Source organism: Pygoscelis adeliae, unplaced genomic scaffold, assembly GCF_000699105.1.
Source record: "Pygoscelis adeliae isolate BGI_AS28 unplaced genomic scaffold, ASM69910v1 Scaffold26, whole genome shotgun sequence".
Classification (NCBI taxonomy): domain Eukaryota; kingdom Metazoa; phylum Chordata; class Aves; order Sphenisciformes; family Spheniscidae; genus Pygoscelis; species Pygoscelis adeliae.
This window is the reverse complement of record NW_008825104.1, coordinates 6,098,316-6,123,862: the sequence shown is the minus strand read 5'-3', so window position 1 is coordinate 6,123,862 and position 25,547 is coordinate 6,098,316. Positions and strand designations below refer to the sequence as shown.

The following is a 25,547-nucleotide window of genomic DNA, read 5'->3' as shown; positions in this document are numbered from 1 at the left end:
TTCATTGGATTTAGAGACATTTGATGTGCACACTTTATCAGAGGCTCTCAAGAGGTATCTCTTGGACCTGCCAAATCCCATCATTCCAGCAGCTGTTTACAGTGACATGATTTCTGTAGCTCAAGGTATGATTATCACATTATTTCAAATGTCAAACAAAAAAGCTTTTATTAGGATTCCAAATGTCCAGTGGTCCAGCTGTCACCCACAGAACAGGGAAGATTCTGCACAAGCTGGCAGCATCTCAGAAAACATATATACCTTCACAACCTTTGTTGAAAGCTGTTTCAATTCAGATCTAGACATGCATTATTTACTTACCTATTTAGGTAAACATAATGGAGAATATAAGGGATAACACAGTTCTCTTCATTTTAGTAAGTAGCATGACTATAGAAAAACTGGGGGGGGAAATCAAGGATTTATCTGTATGCAGAAAGCTAATTTTTAACTTTTTATCAGTGCTGACAAAGTAAACGTGTTAGAGGTTATGGTGTTCTGCAGTATGTTGGAAGTTGCAGATTATGAAGTGAGAAATACATGCATGTAAGATTCATCATCTACAGTGGTCATTTCAAATAAGTACAGCTTACAGCTTTCAGCACGTGGGCCAAGTATTCTGCTATATATCTCAGGACAGGATATTGTTACTGGTAACCTTCAAAGTTAGAACACCACCTGTGAGACTTATCTAGTGCATCTCAGAATTACCCAATCATGTGTGACGCTAAACACAAGACAGACTTCTACCAGTACACTCTGAACACATTGTGGTTTTTACCAAAATGCATATCTGTTTCCATTTGACTTTTAAATACTTGTTCTTTATTCTTCCCTGAGCATTTCACTGTTTTCAAAAGAAGAAAGTCATCTTAGGGCACTAATGAAGGACAGAATTATTTTTTTTTTCTGTAAAATCGATGCTTCGAAAGGAGTCGTATAGTTTCATTTTACTTGTTGAATGCTCCTGTGCTGATACCAAGAGCCTTTTATCTGTTTGCTTGCAGAAGTGCAGAGCTCAGAGGAATATGCTCAGTTGCTGAAGAAACTCATCAGATCTCCAAATATACCTCCCCAGTACTGGCTCACACTCCAGTATTTGCTCAAACATCTCCTCAGAGTTTGTCAAGCCTCCAGCAAAAATCTCGTGAATGCAAGGTCTCTGGCTGAAGTTTTCAGCCCTCTGCTTTTCAAATTCCAGATAGCAAGGTACGTGGGTCATCTTTATTATGTCTTGTACAGTAAATATGGGTTAGTTATATACAAAAGTAAGTCTAATGAATTAATTTTCTGACCTTACTTCTAATGTGGAGGGCATTGTTGTAAATTTTTCCAATGTTTTTTGAATAATTCTGATGTAAACTTTTGCATTTTTGCTAGTTCTTACTGTCTAATCCATCTCTTGCAGCTCTGATAATACTGAACACCACATAAAAATCCTAGAGGTTTTAATCACAAGCGAATGGAATGAGAGACAGCCTGTACCAGGTAAAAAATATTTTTAATTTAAAAAGTTATATACCATTGTTTTCTTAAATATTAAAATTCAATTTAAGGACAGTAAATGCTCGTTGTTTTTCTTTTTTAATCAAACTTATTGCAAAAGTGCATAATTACAGAACTAAGTAGAAGTTGTTTATATATTCTGTAGTGGTGTGCAACATTTGTTTTATAAGAAATTGTCTTTTTCATTAAAATAATTTTAGTACCCATAGTTTGTACAGCCTTAGGACTTTCATTTCTTTTTCAGTAAACAGTGAATAGGAATTTGTGAATTTTTAAGACCTGTAAACCTATAGAATGCATATCATACGTGGGGGGGGTAAATTCTGGAGATTTTATTTAACTCTAACTCTACTCCCAGGCACATTTTCTTAGAACTACAATACCCCATAGAGATCATCAGAAGAAAGTAAGGTTTCCCCCTTTATTTACATATATGTATTTTTTTAATCCAGAGACTCAAAAGAATTATTTATCAATATCAATAAACAACACAGAAAATATTAAAACCCCATTCAGGAAAGTTAGATTATACTTGTATTGATTCTGTGAGTTAGCATCTAATTTAGTCAACAAACAGTAAACCCCACCTCTAATTTATGCAAAAATCCCTGTTTTTAAATCACATATTTGATCGGAGCAAGGCAGAGTTGCTAACTGTGTGCAAAGGAAATTATTAATGCAGGGGGACTTTAGATGTTAGCTTAAATAACATCTTTTATTTAAGTAATTCCTTTTACAGCTTATTAACAGAGAATAGCCGAACAAAGAATAGGACTATGGTGAACAGAACATTGGGCAGGCTGTAGCTCTCCCACCTCTTTATTCAAAGTACGAAGTAAAGTTCATGGCAGTAGGATTTGTAGGGCTGCTTAAGATTTGAAGAGCTAGAACACAGCAGCAGAAAAATGTCTTATTTCTCATATTTCAGGTAGGCGCATTGTATAATCCCCTTCATCAACTAATGAAGATTAATTTAAAATGCCTAAAACAAAATGCTTAAAACAAAAGATTTTTGTTCCTACTGCTTTGATTGGAAGGCTTTTCCAACCTTGCCAGCTCTATTAGTTAGGAACCTTTCCCTAACTTTTAGTATACATCTATTTTCAGCTAGTTTATACCTATTTGGTTTTGTTCAATTTTGTCAAAATAGTTAGGCATTTCCAGAACCACTGTGTATTTTTCTTCCTAATGCTTCATAACAACCAGCAGAGTCCAAACTTTTAATGACTATTTGTCCTATTTTACTAAGAATCAGCAAATAACTGCTAATTGTTAAAAGATTTATTTTCTTTGCCACCGTTATAAGCCTTAAAAAGCAAAATACATTATTGAATCCTCTAATATTCTAAAGAGTTTGCTAATAGCATTTTTTTAAATTGTATGTTTGCAAATGCTTTAGAGTATGTAAGTTTATATGGCTAGAGGCACTGATTGGGAGGTTACAAAGGTAGGGTCAACAGTGAGACTTTCTTAAGTTTCAAAGTGAGAGTTTCTTAAGTTGCACTTTAGAGATCACTTGGTTGCATATGAGTTGCTTCATATGAGGAAAGTATAAAAGTGAAATGTGTTGATGTTAGAACTACTAATGAGGACAAGGATTCTAGTCATCTTGAGAGTACCATTAGGGCGCTTGAAGAAATGTGGCTCTATTCATCAGATTTATAGGGTTTGACACCACATTAATAATTATAATCTAACATCTGCTTGTTGTTAATATTGCTTCTGCGTTAATTAATATTTTGTAATGCAATAATCCATTTTGAGGGTCCTCCTGGGATTTTTCATATGATCTGTTACAAAAATAGAACTCCTTCCCTGTGCATTTCAAAGTCCATTCTGGGCAGTGGAATGTTTTTTATTAGAACATTTGCACATCTATTAATACGCTGAAAAAACCCTCAGATACAAATTTTCAAGCTTTGTAGTCTATGGTTAGCTAGCCTCTGCTCTTAGGCCTGTAAAGCACTCAAATACTTTTCAAAAGTTGAGTCTTAACAGAATGTTATGTAAGTTTACAGGATTAGGACACGAGTCTGTTTTCCACACCAAAATCATTCAGTAACCTGATCATCTGAAGTGCTCTGTTTTTGTAGTTCTCATAGAAGACTCTAAGATGTATTTTTCAGAATTATCATCTTCAAGATTATTGCTTGTAGTGGCTTGAGTTTCCATAAAAATTGTTTAGAGACATTGTAATAAAAGGAAGATTCCCAGAAAAGATAACTTATTTGTCATATAAGTGTTCTGAGAATGACAATCTATAATAGAATTTTTAAAGTGCAGAAGTTAAGACATCTTAAGCAGAAAGAATCTTACTTGTTGAAAATAATGTAATGACAGCTAAGCCATAACAGGGAAGCCAATGCTGCCAGTTTTCTTCTCCTTTTCACAGGCTGGAGTGATAGCTTCCTCCCTGTTATTCTCAAGCTTCCTTCCTTTCTGTTATTCTCAAGCCTGGATGAAAACATTCTGTCTAAAATGAGCTGTGCATGAAGTTTTAGTGGTATCTTACACAGTACATAGATACATTAAATGTAGTGTTGGGAGATAACTGATCTGAATAGGGAGGAGATCTTTGCACAACTGTGGGGTTTTTTCTTATCGCATCACCCGCTAATTATCCTTCTTGCCTTAAAGCAATAGAAAGTATGCAATTGGACCTTATGTCTTAATCTATCTTAAAATTAGTAGCTTAAATTGGACATCTTTAATTGGACATCTTCTAGCTAGAGTGATGCTTTGCACACCGTAACGCAAAAACAGGAGTTACTCCTAGGCCATTACCTGATTTTTTTATCACAGAACAACTTTGGACTGATTTTTTTTTCCTCTGTCACAGTGTTCAACAGCAAACTATACATTTTAGTTCATGATTTAGCCCTCCACAAAAGTTAAAGTACTGAAGTTAAAATACCTGTTGTGCCTATGTGTGTAGTAGGTGGAGACAAAGTAATGTTGCAGAAGTAAGATTGGAGAAGTGGTTGGTGTTTTGAATAATTGGCAACCAGATCCATTTTCTGATCCTGTCTCCTTCTTTGAGTTTATCAGTAGGAGAGACAGAAGATGGTGTTAGGGAGCAAGCTAGGTGATTTAGCATCCTGTTTTAACACCCCAACTTGATGAACAGCCACAAAGACATTAATTTAAAGAATAATGCTGATTTTACAGTCAGAAACAAAGTGCATGTCTCTAAATATGCTATTCAAAACAGTAGTATTTGAAGAAAATATCTTAACTGTAACAGATTATAGCTAACAGTGCTGCTTATGTCTCACAGAATCTCACACATCATATAGAGGTGTGAAGGCACATGTGCTTTTAGAGGTAAATATTGAAAAATAGGCTATATTTGTAGGTATAGAAGACTGGATTTTTTTTTCAGTTCATTTTCAAGGATCATAAAGGCTCCTGGCTTTCCCATCTGGAGGAGGTCTACCCTGGATGCAGGTCCCAGAGCCATCCATGGGGCATGGCAGGTGCTCAGGGCAACGCAGTCAGTTTGGAGCTCGTAGCTGGGAAGGCAGGTCGTACAAAAGAAGGTGGGGCAATGGGGAGAGTTGGGAGGGGATTTTTGGGGGGAACTCAGGGAGATGGGGGTCCTCTCGGGGTCAGGGGGTGTTAAGGAGTATGGAGTGGCTTTGGGTGTGTGAGATTAAGGTCATCGCAAGAAGGCAAAGAGGAAGGGGGACATGGCAGGAGAGCGAGGGGATGTGGGGAGCTGGTGGCATTGCGGGGAGACAGGCTGGTGAAGAGCGGAGGAAGAGCTACTGCAGTGGCGGGAAGGAGCTGCCATCCTGTATGGATGAATTGAAGCCTCTAATGGCCTGTGCACTAACTCAAGCTGAGCTGCTTCATCTATACCAGTTTACTCAAGTTTCCCAGGCTTGTAAATAACATTGTAAATAATGGCTCAAGCTGTGAAATACTGCAGTTTGAAGCATGAAGAAGTAGGTTTTACTACTTACAGGGTCATAGCTAAGAATGAGTGAGGTAATGAGACTGCCTTACACTTAACTTCTCACTTGCTGGTGATGGGGTGAGAGTCCTGGCAGTATCCCCAAGGTGCAGACACTTCGCTTTTTTGCTGCACAAAATATTAGCAAGTGTTGTAGCATTCCTCTTGGAATTGGACACAAAGCTCCCCTAGACTGCTGCGGTGGTCAGGCTCAGCCCACAGTCCTGTCGGTAGTGTCTTGGGGATACAAACAAATATGTAGGAATGCTGTCCCTTGTCAGGACTTTTCTGCATCGTGTCACAGGCTTGGCTGGACTGTTGGCAGCGCTGAGCGTGGTTTGGAGTGTGCAGAAGGCAGTATGTCCCAGGGAGAGCTGATGTCGCACGGAAGGGATATTGTGTGTCCATGCCTCACCCAGCAGAGGGCTCCCCTTCTAAGCTAATAAAAATCAGGCTTTATACACGATTTAACGGAGAGAAAAATGCTTTGTTAATCACCATGCCTAGGAATGCTGTATTCTTGGTTTAGGTTTTGACAGTAGTCTATGCTTTATGTTTCTTGATACCTAATTGAAAGTATTTGGTAAAACTGAAACAACATGTACGATGCTGTTAGAATTTTTTACAGATTGATAGACGTGTGTGTGTATTTGTATGTAAGTATGTGTAACACACGCATGCAAGGCTGTCAAACCTGATCAGTTCTCTTCCTGTTTCATACATCATTTTTTAGAAAAAAAAATGCTTTATAGATAGAAGAACATTGTGAGCATGACTGCAAAAAATAGTAGGCTGCTGACTTTCTGCAAATACAAATCTGTAGATTCAATGGGCACCACTCAAGGTTTTGAAATTTAAATTTAAAAAGTTAAGATAGGGCAATTGTGTGAAAATGCAGGTGTGTGCATGCCAGTATCTTTTTTTTGACAAGACACTTGATTCCCTTCTGCAGGATGATTAGAAACTCATTTTTGCACAAGGCACTGGAATCCGGGGGGAAAAAAAAATTGGACCTAGGAACAAAGGCTTATCTTTTATCTCTGTGTGGGTACCCGTGCTTTTTAAAATGATAATTCAGCGAACGAGGTTTGGGTGTCTTTTCTCCTTTGAGAACATGCTTCTGTATTGTAGCCCTATAAACCAAGAAGTGTTATCAACCTCTTCTGTAATTTTAACAGTAAATAGGAGGTGTATCAGTTATTGTAAGAAGTTGGATTAATTCAGAAACACAGGTTACCATCTCCATTTGAAGTAGGCTGTACCTTTATGACTGTGCTGCTTTAAATTATATATAAAACTGACAATTGTTCAAGTAGGCAAAGGCTAAAAGTAGAAAAGCAAGGGATTGTTATAGGTGAAGCTAATCAATCAACTGTAAAACACTGAAAATGTACTGCAGATATTTGGGATTTCATTATGAGGTACAAGTGGGTTTGGTATGTTGTAGCATAGGAGGATTTTGGTAGGTGGAGTGTTCAGGAGGTGAAAACTTTTCAATGCCGTTTGACTGCCATAAGGAACACAAGCTGATCTCAAGGAACACAGCTACTAGAAGTTCTCACTGTTTCCAACAAGTGGGAGGAAAATATTAACCTCCTTCTCTTCTTTCTCTGAATTAAATCTTGTGGTCTGCTTCTCCTTTCACTTTGAATTTATTTCCTTGTAAAAGTATAGCTGGCAAAGAAGTTAACCTCTGTAGGCAAAGGGGAGCAGGCTCTTCAGTTGCTGCTCTGTTTCTTTAACAAGTCTGGTCTCCACCAAACACTGAGGCAAGGAAAATATATTTGACCTAAAGTGCTCCCTCTCTCTATACAGTCCCTTTCCCCGCCTGCCTGCCCAAGAAATGAACAATCCTGACATACTGGAAAACACCATGGGTACGGATGGGTGTTTTTTCTACTATTTTCAGTTTATAGGAAATGGATAAAATGCCTCACATCATGCTAAGGGTCTTCAAGCAGCACCTGTAGTTGTGATCCAGCTTGTGTAGGAGGTGATGCTGTGCTTACAAGCACGCTATTTTGCTTGCACAGGGCTGCTCTGAGAGTTGCAGCTTTTTTCAAGGAAGATTTTTATTCTGGTTTTTTTCTGCAGTAAGTTAGCCACTTCCTGTATTTGGCTGTTCATGGTGTTTTCTTAACTTTAATACTGCTCTCAGCAGCCAGTGACAGAAACTATTTTAAGGCCTCTTACAATGGTCTTCTCATTTACTTAGCTAAAATGAGAAAGTTACCCCTGCATTGGCCACTTGTTAGCTGATGACAACTTTTACTTTGAATCTGGCTCCCCCTCCCCCACCTGAAATCCCTGGCTCAGCAAATATTTGAACCTGCCCAAGTTAATCATGAAACTGAGATCTTTATCTGAGAGAGACGTGCAAGCTACTGAGGGTGGTGGTGTTTTTTTTTTTTTACAGTACTAAAGTCAGGTTCACTTTTTAATAATGAACCAGAGTAAGTGGATACCTTCTGCACAGCACAGAGCTTTAAGCAGTTAAGAAGAGAGAGGCGGCTTGGATTTTCTCACTGCATGTTACAGCTTTTTTAGGGATTTTTATGGAACATTGGTTGGAAAGCAGAGCAATCTCTTTTTCAGAATTTTTTTTTTCTTCATTGTTTCAGAGGAGCTTCCTAGTAAAAGGAGGTTTTGGGGTTTTTTTTAAGCAAGATTTTTATAAGAGGAAACCAATTAATTTTTCAGGTTATTGGATTGTATTTTCAGGCTGTATTACAAGGGCGAGCATTTGCGATGCATAATTTACAAAGTAAGTGATTTTGAATTTCTGTGTGTGTTTTCTTCATCACCTCGTAGGATTATTTTACTATAACTGGTTACAAGGTAGAGCTTTCATGGTCTTAAGATACATGAATGAAAGTCAAGTACCTCAGTACCTCTCCAGGTTATACAAGGAATGGGGAATCGCCTATCTGCCTCCTGTCTTTTCTTGCCTGCAAGCTAGGCTAGTCTGAGCACTAACCTGATTATACAAGTGTGGGCAGTCCAGAATTCAGCCACCAGTGAAACCCTGGAGAAGTAATTTTTCCTGAAAGTCTTTATTCAATGAAGTAAAAAATCTTACTGGTCCCACATGAGACCTAAGAGCAGCAATGTAGTCTTTGTAGGAAATCTTTATAACCTAATTTAAATAATTACTTTGGCAACTCAACTGTTTGGGTAGCAGGTGGGCTAAAACCTCCAAGTTCAGTGTTTGGACTTGTGTCTGGGATGATTTTAAGTATCCTATTTCATTTTGGAAATGGAAGGAATCTTTAGAGCACGTCTACCTAAACAGGGAGGGGAGAGTCTGCTTCAGAATGAATTTAAGCTTATTAACGTATAAAGCAAACTAGCATGCATTTTTTTGTAGCTGTTGGTACTCCAGACGTGTTCTTCTCTGTTAATGCTTGTCTAAAAGGGGTAAGCTGCTGAGGGGCATAGAGAGGGGATGGATATGTGTGAAATATTTGGGAAGGATATAAATTGTGTTAATTTTTTTAATGAGTATTTGTGAGATAGAGCACATTTCACCCACACCAGGATTTCTTATGATGTAGGCACAGATAGTTGCTACAGCTACTCTTTGTTGTGGTTATTTTTGGTATCTGGTTTTCTGCCCCCATAGATTATAGTGAGCATAAAGTATTCACATTGCTTTACGTAGCGTTCTGCTCTGGAATTAATAGTCTGTTCTGTGTATGTTTCTTCCAAGAGGTCTGAGAGAGTTACAGTCAGCGATGGGGGGGAGTTAAGAAGGAGTATTTCTAAATGGTAGGAGGATACTAATGACATAAAGTCAAGTGAGGAGGGAGACACTGACAAGGGACTCTTGCTTTTAAAAACAATTAACTTGATAAATATCTCAATGAGAACAGGGTAGAGAAACAGTGTGAAAAGGCAGACTAAATCTTGTATCCTGACAGACTGGCTTTTTATATTCAGCAAAATCACATTTCAAGATCTTGCTCAGTTTTGACTTTCTTCCACGGTTTAGGCAAGTCTACTGAATATAAGATTACAATATTTGGGGTTTGGATTTCAAAATGAGTTAATCTAAATTGATTGGAATTGTATTTTATTACAAAATGATAAGGGGGGGAAGACATGTCTGCAGTAAGCACATTTTATATAATAATATCAAGTATATCAGACCTGTGTGTCCATTAAAATAATATAAATCTGCACAGTTTAAAAACATAATCCATATTTCATTATGTGGAGATATATATATATCCACGCATATATATATCCACATATAGTATGTGTGTGTGTATGTATGTGTAAAATGGATGTGTAATGGATACACACACACACAGAGTCATGCTCTTTTCCCTTCTGCATCTTTAATATGTACAGTAGGTCCAGAAGCCTTTTAAAGCTTTTTGAATGGTAAACTTCAGGCATCCAAGCAGGAGAATGCAACTGAGATGTGACCGACCTCCTTCTAAAGCGAGCTGCCCTGTGTGTGAGTGTCTGTGTGTGTGTGTGTTTTGTGTGCGCGTGTGTGTAAGAGCTACGTGCTGCAGCATATCAGCCTTTTGTCATCCTGCCAGGATTGGACTGTACCATGCTGCAAAGTCAGGAAAAGGAGCCAGGAAGGCGGGTGAGGAGAGCCCACTCGCTCCTTTTGTTTGCAATAGCAGGTTTATATTGCAGTTCTGCTAAATGTGGATTCTTTCCGAAACTGAAATTGTTTTAAGATTAATGTAGAACAAAATGATGAAACAGGAGTGGTCTGGTGACATTATTTTGACATGATTGGCTGAGGATTATGATGTAATAGGTTACAGTGCAGCCCCTTATAGGTTTTAAAATGAATTCCAAGACACCATTACAAAGGGAGCCTGACTCTTTTCTTGTATCTGAGCTTACTCAGTGAAACTCATACAAATGTACAATACTGTTTGGAATATGGAAGAACTGGATATAGAATATCCTAAGACAGATATAAATTGTGGCACAGACTTGATGTTTTACATAGAAATGGATCCACCAGGTAAAACTGCAGTCTTATTATGGAAGACTTAATTAATTTTGGTCTTTACAATAGCTGCTGAAAAATTCTTAGTGGATATGTAGGATTTCTTTACTTTGTCATTGATACAAATAGTTTTTCGTTTTCCTTTTTTTCATAAATTAGAATTAAATTGTAGTTTAGTGCATGGTTATAGTAATTAGAATCATAATCTGTAGAAATACCTGTCTGCTTACTTAATTGAATTTTTACTGAATTGACCTGTTTCTGTTTTTATTATATTCTGCCAGATGTAGTTCTAGTTCTGCTATTATATCATAAAAATTTTCTATTTCTTTTACAATTATTTTTGCTATCTCTGTTCCACACTGTGACTAAAAGGAGATGCTGTAATAACACTTTTATCTCCTGAAACAGTGATTATGAATCATTGTTTTGGATTTTAGATTTTAAAATCTAGCAGTATTAATTGAATACCTCATATTGCATCATTTTTTCATATCATATAAAAATATTATGCTATCTTGATATTCACTGCAACTTTAAAAACATCGTCTTTTGTAGCCGGTCATAATATATAGGGCAGGGACATTCGTAAGAAATGATGTACTTACTGGAGAACTAAAAGAGCTGGGTTGATCTTTAATCCTGATTCCAATGTAGTCCCCCTTGCTACTAAGTCAGGAGTGCTGCAGTATCTTCTCTGGCACCCACTGGTATACATATGCAGCTTTGACATTGAGAAGAGGGGGATGTGGTTTTTAATCAGCCCTGGCATTTGGAACACAATTTATTCTGTAGAATACTAAGATTAACACAAGGGATATTTGGGTCACAGATGGGTTTCTTAAAGTGGGGTTTTTTTGGCAAATCATCGCACAGAATGCTGAGGATCACAAAAACCCAATTCTTCTTCTTAAAATATACAGTATTGCTATGGGTTTGCATGTTTTATTACTTGGCTTCTAGGTGAGGAAGCAGCAACATTCCTCTAAGATCATTACATAGGAGGAAAAAAAAAATTTACTTTTTTTATTATTTATATTCACCTGAAGATAGTGGAAGAAGGTAAATGCAAACTTCAGACTTTTTTGTTCTCAAATGCTTTCTTCACAGGGGGTGGAGATGAGTATGGTGTTTTATTTTGCTTAAAATATATTATTGCAAGAGTAACACTTTTTTGAAACAGTACATCTTTGTTGTTGAATTATATTGTTTTCAGTAAAATATCTTGATTCCTCTAATGTCTTTTGAAGACCGTTAGTGATGGAAAACTCTATTTTGTAACTATTCTTTTTTTTTTTTCTCATTCATGTAATAATGTGTAATTTCAAGGAATACATGGTCAGGTTATAATCAACTTTTTTTTTCCCCTGTCATCTGCAGCACTGCCTCCTAAGCCACCAAAACCTAATACTGTAACTAACAACGGCATGAATAACAACATGTCATTACAAGATGCTGAATGGTACTGGGGAGATATCTCAAGGTAAATCAGCTCAATACATGTATTTCTTATGTTTGGCTTTATGTTCTTGCTATGCTGTTCTGTGTGTATGTATTATGCTTAAGTATAGAAAAATTATACGTCTAAGAGCCATTTTTAGGATATTTTCCAACAGAAACATTGACGGTTGGTTTTATTCCAAACATGACTAAAAAGTTACTGGCAGTCAGTTAGAATGTAGTATGTGAAATGATTGTTCTGTTATTTTAGTACAGCTCTGTGAAACACTAGCATGAAAGGACAACACGAAGAAATAAGTATTTTCTTCTTGTCTTTCACCCAGAACCTCAGCTGTAGGCACAATAGTTAACAAGCCAGACTAACAAGTGCCATATATTAGCAACATTTTTAACTTGTACTATATATAGGTACATTAGACCAGCACTGGCTGCTCCGATTGTGCAGGCTTGTATGAACAAGCAGAAGGACCTTTGCATTAATATAATTTTGTCCAGCAGTGAGAGGACATAGGATATACCATTTTTATATCACAGTTGTTCTCCAGCAATGTTAAATAAGATATTAAATAACTGTATTTATTAATACGGAGACCAAGAAGGCTTGTAAAAACCACTTATTTTAAAACAGAAGAATTTAGAGCACAGTGAGAGGATAAATGAGTGAGAAGTAGCTGGAATAATGGGTTACTTTTGCTTTCATTTTAGAGAAGAAGTAAATGAGAAGCTTCGAGACACTGCTGATGGTACCTTTTTGGTACGAGATGCTTCAACCAAGATGCATGGGGACTACACACTTACACTAAGGTAAGATTAGTTACACTAGGTCTGTAATACTTGACAGTAAAATGCAATACTGCATTTAAAATACAGTGTTCTTTAGGAAATAGTACTTGAAGTATGCCTAACTTTTCAACAAACTTTATTTGCAGGAAAGGAGGAAATAACAAATTAATCAAAATATTTCATCGAGATGGAAAATATGGCTTTTCTGACCCATTAACTTTCAACTCTGTGGTCGAGCTGATAAACCACTACCGGAATGAATCTCTAGCCCAGTATAATCCTAAACTGGATGTAAAATTACTGTATCCAGTATCTAAGTACCAGCAGGTAATTCGGTCTATTTTCTTTGTGTTTCACTTAAATACAGAGAAATTACTGCAGAGTGGGGAGTCATTTATCATTAAGAACTTCAGCTCTGTTAATATTTGAAAAAATAAAGTGGGTATAAAAATGGATATTCCTGTTTAAAACCAACTCCACAGTTTGCATATAAATAATTAAAACTTTAAATACTGCAGATAGGTTATTAAGAAATAAACTTCCATTAATAAATATCCCACTCATTAATGATGAAATATATAATTTTCAGTATAAAGCTGAACACTTGCAATGCAAAATTGCTTTTTGTCATTAATTTCTCATTTGCATATTATGCATCTAGTATATTATATCTCCATATTGATGAAAGAGGAGTCACATTTACCATGTAACTATCTAGGCATTTTTAAGCAGTTTTATCCTGAAAATCTGTGCAATATAATTGTTTCTTTACAGAGTATCTTTCCTTCTGCTTGTCATTCCAGGATCAAGTTGTAAAAGAGGATAGCATTGAAGCAGTGGGAAAGAAATTACATGAATATAATACGCAGTTCCAAGAAAAAAGCCGAGAATATGACAGACTCTATGAAGACTACACAAGAACATCTCAGGTGAGCTAGATTTGAAGGGAGAGTGGAAGATTTCTGTAGATTTAGAAGAATATTATTGTAAATTCATACTGCCATCTTCGTCCATACTCCTCCCCCTCCCTTCCGCCACCACTACCATTGCCCAAAAGAGGAAACATATCTGATGTGCTTACTCAGTATAGTAGAATCGCTTACTCATGATTGAACAGTCACCACCTGTAACCTAACCCACCCTGTGCCCAAGTCTGACATCTGCATCCAAAGCAAGCACAGAACTATCTTGATTTACCAACACTTCGGCATACTGACCTCATCAAGCTGAGTTACGGTTTTCAAGACACATTTGCAGGGAAGCATTGTATTTTATTACTAGTTTTTGAAGGGTCTGGTTTCATCTGTGCAGGGTAGAGAGGTGACGTGTGTGGATACAGTGCAGGAATGAAAAGCTGCCTCTATCCTTCTTTCAACTTAATCAATTATTAGCCAAGTCTTGAAGTGCTGGTGAATTAGTGCTGTTTTACAGACCCAGAAGACTGGTGCTTAAAATGTGCAGGAAATACACCTTAAAATAATTGAAGAAGGGTGGAGAAGTGCAGGCAACTTGAATTAATGACTTAAAAGACTTAGCTATTGACTAGCTGTGTAGGGACAGGAGGATGGACTAGACAACCTCTTGAGTCCTGTGTAGGCCAATATCTTACACTTTTATTTCAGAAAGCCAGATGTGCCTCTAAGGTCATTAGTTGGTACGAAGGGCAAAGTGCATTGCCATAAGGCTCTAATTATCACAAATAAAACGTATTTATACAAAACAAAGATCATAGCTAGCTCTCTGTCTAACAGATTTTCTTTCTTTGAAAACCTCATCATGGAAAGCATCATCATGGTAGCCTTTTGCACAGGCCTGTTCTCTCTGTGTTACAAGGCTCTGCAGACAGAATGTGTTCTGGTAAAGAGATACTGAAGTCTTCTGTTACGATGTACTGAAGTGTTTCTGTGATACAAGCCAATAAATCATCCCCTCTGTCTGATAACAACTGTAATAACAATTATTTTATTTTCAGGAAATTCAAATGAAAAGAACAGCTATTGAAGCGTTTAATGAAACAATAAAAATATTTGAAGAGCAGTGTCAGACCCAAGAAAGATACAGTAAGGAATACATTGAAAAATTTAAACGGGAGGGAAATGAAAAAGAAATACAAAGGTCAGTATTTGTATTTGCATTTCAAATTGTATGATTTTGAAGAAAAAAACAATAAGTATAGATCTGCCTAAAACTAAAGCAAGACGGCGAGTTTAAAATTGTTCAGTTGCAAGCAAAGCAAGCCTCAAATGAGGTAGATGTGAACTTGCAAAATGTATAGCTACATCTAGAGAAATAACCTGTTCTCTTTAGTGTCTACACCGCTAAATAGCAGATTATAAAGTTATGAATAAGACATCATCAGAGTGTAACCTACCACGTTATTCCATTTAGAATTATGCACAACTATGAAAAACTGAAGTCTCGAATAAGTGAAATTGTGGACAGCAGGCGTAGATTAGAAGAGGATTTAAAGAAGCAAGCAGCTGAATATAGAGAGATAGACAAGCGTATGAACAGCATTAAGCCAGACCTCATACAGCTGAGGAAGACAAGAGATCAGTACTTGATGTGAGTATCATTATGAATTAATTTTTTAAGTTTTTTTTAATTGGTGTCCAACTTCTGTGACTAACAATTAATTTTATTTGCAATTATTGTCCAGGTGGCTGACTCAAAAAGGTGTTCGGCAAAAGAAGCTAAATGAATGGCTTGGAAATGAAAATACAGAAGAGTGAGTATTAAAAGATTTAAATATTTCTGGTATTTCAAATCATCTTATGCAAAAGTGAGATAAAGCATATTTAATTCCTGGACCACACAGAGGAAATCTCAAGCCTAGGTCTCCAGTAACAATGCACACTGTTAACACATGGCAGCCTACATCATGCAAGTATTAGAAAGGACTCTGTCTCACCTCCTACTCTCCATTATTCAGGGAAGCGCATATAATCAAGTTACTATATCAAAGCACTGGAATTTAGCCTGTGTCTTTATTCTTACCAGCAAAATAAAGATCGTAAGGTGTTAGTATCTTACAGAGATGCCATATGGATGGATAAATTGTTCAGAAGGTCTCTTGGGCATGGGCAGGCTTTTTCCAAATTTCAAGTGTTGGTACTATGGTGCTATCTAGTATAGTGGTCCCCACATCAGTATATCACATTGCTATTGGAGATGATAAACTTGTCTATGCTGAAGAGTGGTCCTTCTCTGGTTTTGTGGTCTGGTTAATTTGTCTGGGAAATGGCAGGATAGTGTTCTGTCATTTCAGCAATTCGGTTTACTATAGGTTCTGACAGGGGCTTGGCTAAGGAATACATTTCACTTCATTCCTGGGAAAAAAGCAAAAAAAGCACCTGGGTGGTGTGTATGTAGACCAAATGTAAACAAAAGCAAGCCACAAAATAATATCAATAGTGTAGTAACAGTGAAGAATGAACAAATAGAAAAAAAAAGTTGTCTGAGTAATATTCGTATCAACATTTTTCGCCTATGTAGTTTCCTGCACGTCTTTTACACTGCCTGGCTAAACATAAGGCAAAAGCAGCAGACTGACAATGACTGCTTTGTGGATTTACATTCTAGCCTTGTCCACATCTATTTTAATTTGGCTTGGTTTATTGAGTCTCCTACTGTTATCCTGGAAATTGTGCATCTCTGCTGTGGCTGCACTAGTAGAAGCAGAGGATAAAAATGGCATACATGTTTTAAAGCCATGTTGTTCATTCAGTCTTAGCACAGCTTAAAGATGGTATGATGGAGAATATGTAGGCACCTGTTTCCAGTAGTACTCCCATCACTTAAACAGTAGACAAAGAACAATGCCAGGCCATACTTCTATGGCTAGAAGCCATAACTTCTAGCATCAAAATAGTAAGTGAAACTGTATAAAGAAAATCTTCCTTTTCTCTCACTCTGTGACTCTCCTTGCCAGTGAGTCTGGTAAGTGCTCAGGTTTCTGCTGAAAAAGTAAACTTTTAGAATATTACTTTAGAAAAAAAGTTGTAATGCAGAAAAAAACAATGTAATGAGCAGCAGGAAAACCAGGAATCACTTTCTCTGGGTGCTGGTTGAAAATAGATCCACTGCTGAATGCATTTGAACATCATGCAGGACAAAGGAGTACGATGGAATAAGGGACCTAGAGAGAGTGTCAACTGAAACAAAAGAACCCTTCGTCTTTCTGAAAAATTGAATTCTGTGTGAACTTGCTGATTTCTGTAGACTGCTTTGAGAATCTTCAGAAAGACAGAACTGTGGATGAACAAGTGGGAAGTCATGTTTCTTAGACCAAGGAAAACTGATTAAAAACCTATTACAGAGAGAATAAATACATTAGCCAAACACAGACTGATTGCAAGCTGAGCAGGAGAGGCAGGGCCCACCAGTGCAGGCTGCTGGCGGAGTGGGGAGCTCTGGAACTGCAGAATACCAAAGTGGTGTCCACACAGCTGAACCAGAGACATCTTCTTTCATGGTGGGCTTTAGCTTGGAGGGTTCTCTGTAACTCTGAATCAGCTTTATAGTTGGTGGCTGTTTTGGTAAAGAAGACCCTATATTATATGCTCTTCTTATAATCTGGTTATAAGGAGAGAGAGAAAGAACTCTACTATTCCACCCTTTCCAAAAAGCCATCTCCCCTATAAATAATTAATCTGTCTACCTGTACAACTGCTCATAGCTTTCCTAAGCAGCAGCAGTAGTTGATATATTGCATGATTTTCCATTGACCAAGTGTTCTGATCTTTGGAAATGAAGCTGAGTCAGAGGGTATTGATTTCGTTGGGCTTGCTATTTACCAAAACAGTGAGCAATGGTAGAAGTATTGAATTGCTCGCAGCAGATTCTGAAAGATAACACAGCATCCTTTTACATTCTTATTCAGATTTACATTAGAGTTTTTAAAAGAAACAAGAACCAGAACTTAGATTTTATTTTTATTCAGTGGTTTAAATGGTGCAGTATTACATGGTTTACGTCCCGGGTTTTACCAGGGAGGCATCCTACTAACCACTGACTTTTTTGGTTTTCTTCAAGTAACATGAAAAGGGGATTACTTAATTCATGGATTTTGCTCTGCTATGTGTTTCACAAACACATTTTGTCCTATTTCAACAGCCAATACTCTATGGTAGAAGATGATGAGGACTTGCCCCATCATGATGAGAGAACGTGGAATGTGGGAAATATCAATAGAAGCCAAGCTGAAAATCTGCTGCGGGGAAAGCGAGATGGAACATTCCTTGTTCGAGAGAGCAGCAAACAAGGCTGCTATGCCTGCTCTGTTGTGTACGTACCCTAATTTGTGAATGATGTAACCAACATTTGAGGCACCTACCTTGAGCCAGGGTATCCTTGCATATGCATGGATCCCATTGGACCTTTGGGCTTAGAAGCAGACCAACAAGTCCTGAGGCCATCCTTATTGCTGCTCCAGTTCCTACACAGCTCAAACCTGTGCCACTCCCACAGATAAGCCTCACACAGAAGAAGGGAAACCAAAGCATGGATACAGTCCTTTATGTGCAGCTGCTAAGTCCTGCCTATCTCCTGCCTCCCTAAACTAACACAATATCTGGGAATTTGGGTTAAACCTAGACTTCTACCATTATCCCACCATAGAAGACAGGAATTCTATGTAGTGACTAGCATCTTAAGATTGATTGCCAATACCTTGTTTTCTAGCTTAACTTTACTGTACTGACAAACTAAAAACTGGTTGCTTTTTTTTCCTCTTTAGGGTGGATGGAGAAGTAAAGCACTGTGTGATAAACAAAACACCTACTGGGTATGGATTTGCAGAGCCATATAACTTGTACAACTCACTCAAAGAACTGGTGCTACATTATCAACACACATCACTCGTGCAGCACAATGACTCTCTCAATGTCACACTAGCCTACCCAGTATATGCACAGCAGAGGCGATGAAGATCTTAATACCCTGGGTTATTTGGTTTTTTTCTAAAGAAGAGATCTGACAACATTAAGGCCTCTGGAGAGAGAAGGCTCCTTTCAGCCTTACTCAAGAATTTGAGCTGCAGTATCAAAGCTATCTGTCTTCAGATGGGACTAGAGCTTTCCTTCACAACTGCAGTGGGAGAGATCACAGTATTAAGCTGTGAACGTATGTTTCTAATCTGAAGTGCTTTTGTTTTTTTAATTAAGAAAAGAAAAACACGAGAGAGAAATCCTAACCTGATCTCCCTGCAGGGACATAGAGGCCTTTAACCATGGTGCTTGTTTACGACCACTTCTGAAGCTTTACCAGCTAGAACATTGGATTCTCCAGACACAAGGTGTAAGAGGTCTTTGTCATTCGGTTATTGGAATTTCGTGGTCACGACCTGGCTTGGATTTGGTGTTGCTGCACTCAGTGGATCCAGACACACAGCATTGTGGATTTTTTGGTTTCTAGTGAATGATATGTAGCAGAATGGCACTTTCTTTTCTAAGGACACTTTAAAAGGACTTCAGTTACAGTATCTTGTTCAGAGTAATTGTAATAGCAAAGTGCCAGGAAGTGTTTTGTTTAGATGTTTAAAAATCCTGTTTTAAGAATATATTTAAGACTGAAGAAAACAGGACTTGCAATGGCATACAGTATATAATAATGTACATAGTATGGGATGACTAACTATCATTGATGGAAACTATCAATACCAAACTGCTTCTCTTTTCCCTTTTCTGTTTGCTGAAAGCTGAATTCTTAGACTGTGCTATGCAATACTGGATTTTCTTTAGGCTGTAGTCTTCTCTCAAGCATATCTACAGGTTAAGCTTGTTTTTCTTTCTTGTTTCCTTGTCTTCTTTTTTCTTTCTTTTGCCTGAGAACATTTTTCCTGATGATTTTTTTTTCGTTATTCATTTTGTTGTTTGTTTTTTTTTTTAAATGTACAGGAAGCCAGGAAGAGTTGGCTTCAGAATTAAAACTATGAAATATTTTACAATTTTCTTTGTATAGAATATTGAGCTACTAGCTCGAAGTTTAAAAAGTTCGTAATTTTTTTTTGACTAAATATTTTGTTGGGCAGTGCCTGATAAGCTTCAAAGCTGCTTTATTCAATAAAAAATATATGAACATTACAAAATATCACTGAGTCCAACAATATTGTTTCAGAGATATCTTTAGAATATGGTACCACGCTATGTTTGCTTCTTGAAGCATTTTGAACTTCTATCATGATTGTCTTTGTATTTGGAAGACGAAAAATTGTGTATCCTTCTCTGATAGTGACTGCAGAAAAAACAGGGGAAATTTGGCTACTGGGGTAGATAGTTTGGATTTCAGAATGAATCCACTTCATAGTAAATAAATTACTTCTTGACCTACTGTGGCAGAATTTTTGTCAGCATGTAAAGGTATTTTCATTTCATATGAAGGAAGTTTCTCTAATCTGTTGCCTAGGTTTGTTTTTTGTATTAGTATTGTGAAAAAAAAGCTCCCACCTTTATTGAGAACATTTGGATACAACATAGAGCTAATTAAGACTGGAAAATGTCTGTTTTGAAAATGATTAGTCTATCATATTTAACATTTTGGATTTATTTTCCTAAGTTTGTAGGCTGAGGCAGTATCAAAGTGAACAATTCTATAATTTCAGGCACCAGAGACTTTCAGAATTATGGTTTCCTTAAAGGAAACAAATACATGAATCCCACTAGAGAAAACTTAATAGGAATTGTGGGACAATTCACTGTGCGTGGTTTGCAATGGTTATTTATTGTCCTGACCACTGGGGAAATTCACACATTACAAATTGATAAAGTGATGAAGTTCAGAGAAATCTTGGAAAAGTTTTGACTAAGTGAACATATGATTTTATTCTTCCCTCAAGATGCAAACGCAAGACCCATTACTATTAAAGGGAGTTGCACACACAATCAAAAGAGTAAGACCCATGGAGTTCTCTCATAATAGCTCTGTTTTAGAGATACATGTGTTTTAATTCAAAGTATGCAGTGCTTATTTAAGCTATGGGAAACAATAAGAAATTTGCCAGTCTCCAGTAGTTTTTATATTATCTTTTAATTTTTACATAATTCCTTCATTTCTGAGGCTGTAAGGCTTTTGATTTTATTTTGATTTTGTGCTCTTTTTTTTTCGGTGGGTTGTTTTCACTTTCCTATAGATGTATTTTCTTACTAGAATTTATATCAGGAAACAAGATTCAACCAACTTTAATGTTTCGGGATAGTCACCACTTACAAAATTAATCTGAATATTTTTTCTGAATAGAAGTTTAGTCTTCATCCCTTCCCTTCCTCATTCCACACTCTTTTCAGGCCTGTAGGACCATGTAAATTTGGTTTACTAATAACTGGTTTTTACTATGACAAGCACCAACAATTACTCTAGCATGCCAGTTATACTACTGGGCTTGAAGTTACAAATTAGTTTGATATACAACAATTTAACGCTTGTAGCAATCCAAGATATTCTTTGGACGTATATTAATTTTTGGATGTTAAGTATTTTAAGAGTAAAATTGTATTTTTTTTCTCTATAAGCAAAATATATGTAATCTGAATTGATGTTTCACATAGCATTTGTCAAGAAATTTTATCGTAGTTAAGGCATTTGGATCTAATTTTCCTCATATTAAGAAAACCTCTGTTATGTCAGTGGGCCATATCCTTAGCATGCCCAGCCCGGTATGGGATATCATTTGTTCCGGTCATGCTGTACAACTTCTCCTCATCTGTGGTTGTAGCAGAGAAAAAAATAGTGTGTGTGCAAATTTGGCACTTGCTTTTCTTGCACAAGCAACAGTGAGAAATAAGCACTATATTGTGAGAATGAGTGCTTAGGGCTTCCTAAGGGGAAGTTCTGCCTACACAGGGTCTGTGCAATTTGCAAGGATCATTTACACCCTCAAATTGGCATGAGTGGGTTTTCTTTGGTACTTATCTATTGTGTGGCCTCTGCATTTCCCTCACTCCTTAACGCACAGAGCTATATCCTGCCAAAGGCCCTATTCACTGCAGAGTTGTTTGTCCTTAATGTACCATATTGTTCACTCCAGTTTTGATTTGATCTCAGACTCATATATACAGAAAAAAAGCATGTGGATATAACTGAAGAAACATGGTGCTTTTCTGTATTTCTATTGACATGTAGTTTTTCCATCTACTGTGATTCAAGGGTGGGATTTGTTTTGTTATGTTTTTTTGGTTTGGGGAATTTTTTGTTTTATTTTAAATCCCTGAGTTATGCTGCACTGCAGCAGCACTTTCACAAGGCCTTTGAAAGGTATGAGACATAACACAGAGAACCAAAAACCACCAGCAAAATTAGGAGTTTCTGATTTCCTTAAGTTGAAATTTGAATTTGCAGGTTTGGGGATGTGTAATATGCGTGCACACTTGCTGTGTTTATGTATGAATAGATCCCATAGGTGCATTTTCACCAAACATGATCATTTTGCTTAATCCAGTAAGTGATATCATTAACTTTGTTTAAAGACACACACACATGCACACTAGACCTTTGTGGGTGCAGCATGTTACCAAATACAGTTAGAAAACTGAGTTTCTGTGTTGTTGGATATTTTCTTTTTTCTAAAAAAAAAAAAAAGCTTGTCTGTATGGTTCAGTTATCTAAGAAATCTTGTCAAGCAATCTGTAAAACCAAATCTTCAAATTTTCTATTTGGTGTCAACTGTTCTGTAGTGAAGAAATGGCTTTGTCTTGTAATTGGCAATGAAATAATAATGCTTGGGAAAACATTCAGATGCTTCTAATGGGGAAAACTTCTGCCGATTTTCACACAGTGCTTTTGCTATGCATGGTATTAAGTTGGGAAAGTGAATCCTGATATTATTTTTTTTCAGGGTCACTTTAGAAATGGGCAGCTCAAAGCACAATGCCTCCCATGGGACAAGGTTCCAAAATGTAATGTTTTATGTAGAATCATGTTGTATTTACTGCAGTTGGAGACTAAACTGGACTGTGGGAGTTGGTAACATTACATTGCACTTGTCCTAATGAGACTGCATTAGCTGCCCAAGATGCTGCTATTTTTTTTTTATTCTTGTTTTTAAAAATAAAGCTCTGTTCTGTTAAATGTCTTTTAAAACATTAAGATTACTTTGTTTTAAAATGGTCTTAGAGGAGGTAGAGGGTAAAGTGGGTTGTAAATTGCCTTTACAAGGCAACAATGGAAACGAGCCTCCTTGAAGTTTTGTTTAAGCTATAGAGTTGATGGAGCTGTGTCTTGTTTTTAAGTTGCTTTAAAAATTGTAATAAGTCTTCAAGCAGAATAAAGGTTGTTTTGAAACTGCATTTGAGTTGTTGAGGCTTCAGTAAGGACTGACGTGTCTATTTACCAGCATCCTTGGCCAACTCTTCCTGTCTCTATGTGGCCTACTTTGAAAATGAGACCCAAATGCTCATATTATGAGAGGGAACTAGGGAGCAAATAACTTCAGCTGACTTGCAGCCATCCTATGTATTGAACTGAATGGAGTAGTTGAGTAGCTCCTCTCGTGTCAAAATGATAGTTCTGCTCATCTCACACTCTTCCAAAAGCAGTACAGTACTCATGATCTGTGATCTGCCTTTTACACTGCAGATGAAGTTTTGGTGGTTCTGAAATCGGTATGAGTTTTGTCATTGATTTCCATGAAGCCAGCCTGTCAGCCTTTGTAGCTAGAAGTTATTTACCAGTTCCATGGCTGCATCTAATTGTGAAAACCAATGTGAGAATGAAGAAGAGGGAGGAAGTGAGGGGGGATTGGGCAGACTGATCCTGAGCATTGTTTCTTCCCCTCATTATTGGTATGTGGTGTCTGACTTCTTCAAGCCCATCCATATCTTGCTAGGGGAGAGGTCCTCTGGGGAAGTCAGGCAGCCACTCTGGAAGCAAAGAGATTCCTATTCCCGTTTTGTCCAAGGTTTCTATTCCAAAATCTGCCCACATTTTGCTCACAGTAGTCAATACCCTCTGACTGAGGTACTGAGGTAGCACAGGCTTGAAATAATTATTAATAATCACAACATTGTCACTGGCCCTTAGATGTTCTTATAAGAAACGTAGATTAAAGGCTATTACCATATTTTTGCCCACTTAATAGAAAGTGGGGCTAGATGTCCGATGAATGTATCCGATGCAGTTTTTCTCAGCTAGTGAGCTGATTAAACTGACACTGAGTTTGTCTCGTTCCTGCTCCCTGAACCAATGCTGAACACCACAAACTCTTCTGCAGCCTTAGAGCTCAACATCTAAAAATGTTTGCTAGGTCATGAGTCACACATTGTCCATCATCAGCTATTGAGAGAAATTATGACTGGCTGATCATAAACTGCAGAAATCTATGGACCAGCAGATGTCTTGCCTGTATCATACATTGTATAGAAATCACTCTTGGCAGACTCGAAAAATAGTTTGCAAAAACTAAAATACTCTATTTTTGCTATCTGCAGACAAACACCCCTACTTTCCCTCTCTGCTTGCTTGCTAAGGCTGGATGGTCATTTTTCATAGGGAATTTGAAAAACTGCTTAAATCTATCTTTGTGCAGCTACAAGTGGGTGTGATATTTTTAAAGGCTTGGGAATTCTTGTCATGGGGTTTTTTTCTCTCGAAGCCACTTGGCTTGTGCGAAGTCGTGTGCGAGTAACTTCACACAAATCCCTTTGTCTAAGCTGCGACGCCAAAAAGGGAGGAGGAGATTTTAAAACTTCTCACTGTTGCCTTCTTCGGGCTTCACTGAAGGGACAGGTGGCGTCTCCTCCCCTCAGACCTCAGCCTCCAGCACCTCACGCCACCCCACACCCAGCACCCAGGCTTCCCCGCCTCCCAGGGGGGAGCTTCCTTAAGCCAGCCGACGGGGCCCGCTGTAGATCACACGCCAGCGCTGATCAGCTGGCCGGTGAGCAAAGGGGGGCTTTGGCAGGCAGAGGTCCCTGCAAAGCAAACAGGCCAAGCAGGGGGCAGGCACAGCCCGAGTGGGTGCCTGTGGATGGTTTTGCATGGACAAACACAGGCACTCCCATGGCTGCAGACAGAGGCAGCTGGGCACAAAATGGCAGGGGTGAGGACCTGGGAAGGCCCTGGGCTGCCCGTCGCTGCCCATAACGGCCTCCTGCAGAGGTGGCCCTCCCTTATGCCACGGGGAAGAGCCCCTCTTGTTCACAGAGATGATTACGTTTAGGATACACCTAACATTTACCCCAGGGGCCAAACACTCCATGGAGGCCCTCGTTTAGAGGGTGGAAACTGAGGAAATGGCAAAAAGTGAGGTCCTGCCAGCATCCCTGGCTGGAAAGGCAGCTAAAAATAAGCAGTCCTGCTTTCCCCGCAGGACGGCATGTGGGGGAGCAGGGTCAGACGCGGGCTGTACAAAAGGCGCTAGGCCTTTCCTGTTGCCTCTGAAACAACAAAAAGCGTGAACTGTGGGAGCATTGCTGAGGACATGGTTCTGGTCTCTCTTCTTTTTTAATCCCTTTGAGGACCTATGTCCTCAAATACATAGACTACCAAAAATAGAAACTCTGTAGGGACCTTCTGGGTAAACAGATATCAATTGATCAGCCACTATTCAAACTTTGGATAATCTTTGTGGGGACCAGCACTTTAACCTCTGAACAGCAATCAGATAACCAGAAACATCCCGACAATTCTTTGAAAAAGCAGGTTTTTATCCATGGCTGCGCCAGGCCGTGTTTCCTGCCAGAACACCATTGCGAGGACACTTCTTGTTGCGCCGTTCTTTCCTCTACGAAGAAATTACCTTTGCATACTAAAAAAGAAGGCGTTTAGGTCACTGATTTAAACGTGCAAATATTGACAGGAGAAAAAAATAACAGGTAGCACACAAAAGGATGTAAAACCTGCCATCCTCAGGTCTTTGGACAAACAATATTG

General features: G+C 38.0%; 1 protein-coding gene across 2 annotated transcripts in view; it reads left to right on the top strand.

The window, feature by feature from the left end:
* The window catches only part of PIK3R1 (phosphoinositide-3-kinase, regulatory subunit 1 (alpha)), a 56,432-nt gene extending 33,469 nt beyond the window's left edge, over positions 1-22,963 (top strand). The window contains exons 5-16 of one of the 2 annotated variants that reach the window (XM_009327264.1): positions 1-125; positions 1,008-1,209; positions 1,409-1,488; positions 11,820-11,922; positions 12,606-12,704; positions 12,830-13,010; positions 13,487-13,612; positions 14,656-14,798; positions 15,072-15,248; positions 15,343-15,411; positions 17,799-17,969; positions 18,421-22,963. The exon at positions 1-125 is cut by the window's left edge and continues 23 nt beyond it. In XM_009327264.1, the coding sequence (XP_009325539.1) occupies positions 1-125; positions 1,008-1,209; positions 1,409-1,488; positions 11,820-11,922; positions 12,606-12,704; positions 12,830-13,010; positions 13,487-13,612; positions 14,656-14,798; positions 15,072-15,248; positions 15,343-15,411; positions 17,799-17,969; positions 18,421-18,610 (1,666 nt within the window). In that variant the 3' untranslated portion in view covers positions 18,611-22,963. Of the gene's footprint in view, positions 126-1,007; positions 1,210-1,408; positions 1,489-7,876; positions 8,226-11,819; positions 11,923-12,605; positions 12,705-12,829; positions 13,011-13,486; positions 13,613-14,655; positions 14,799-15,071; positions 15,249-15,342; positions 15,412-17,798; positions 17,970-18,420 lie in introns of those variants that run through there. The other variant, XM_009327263.1, reaches the window with a different exon arrangement.
* Positions 22,964-25,547: the final 2,584 nt, after the last annotated feature.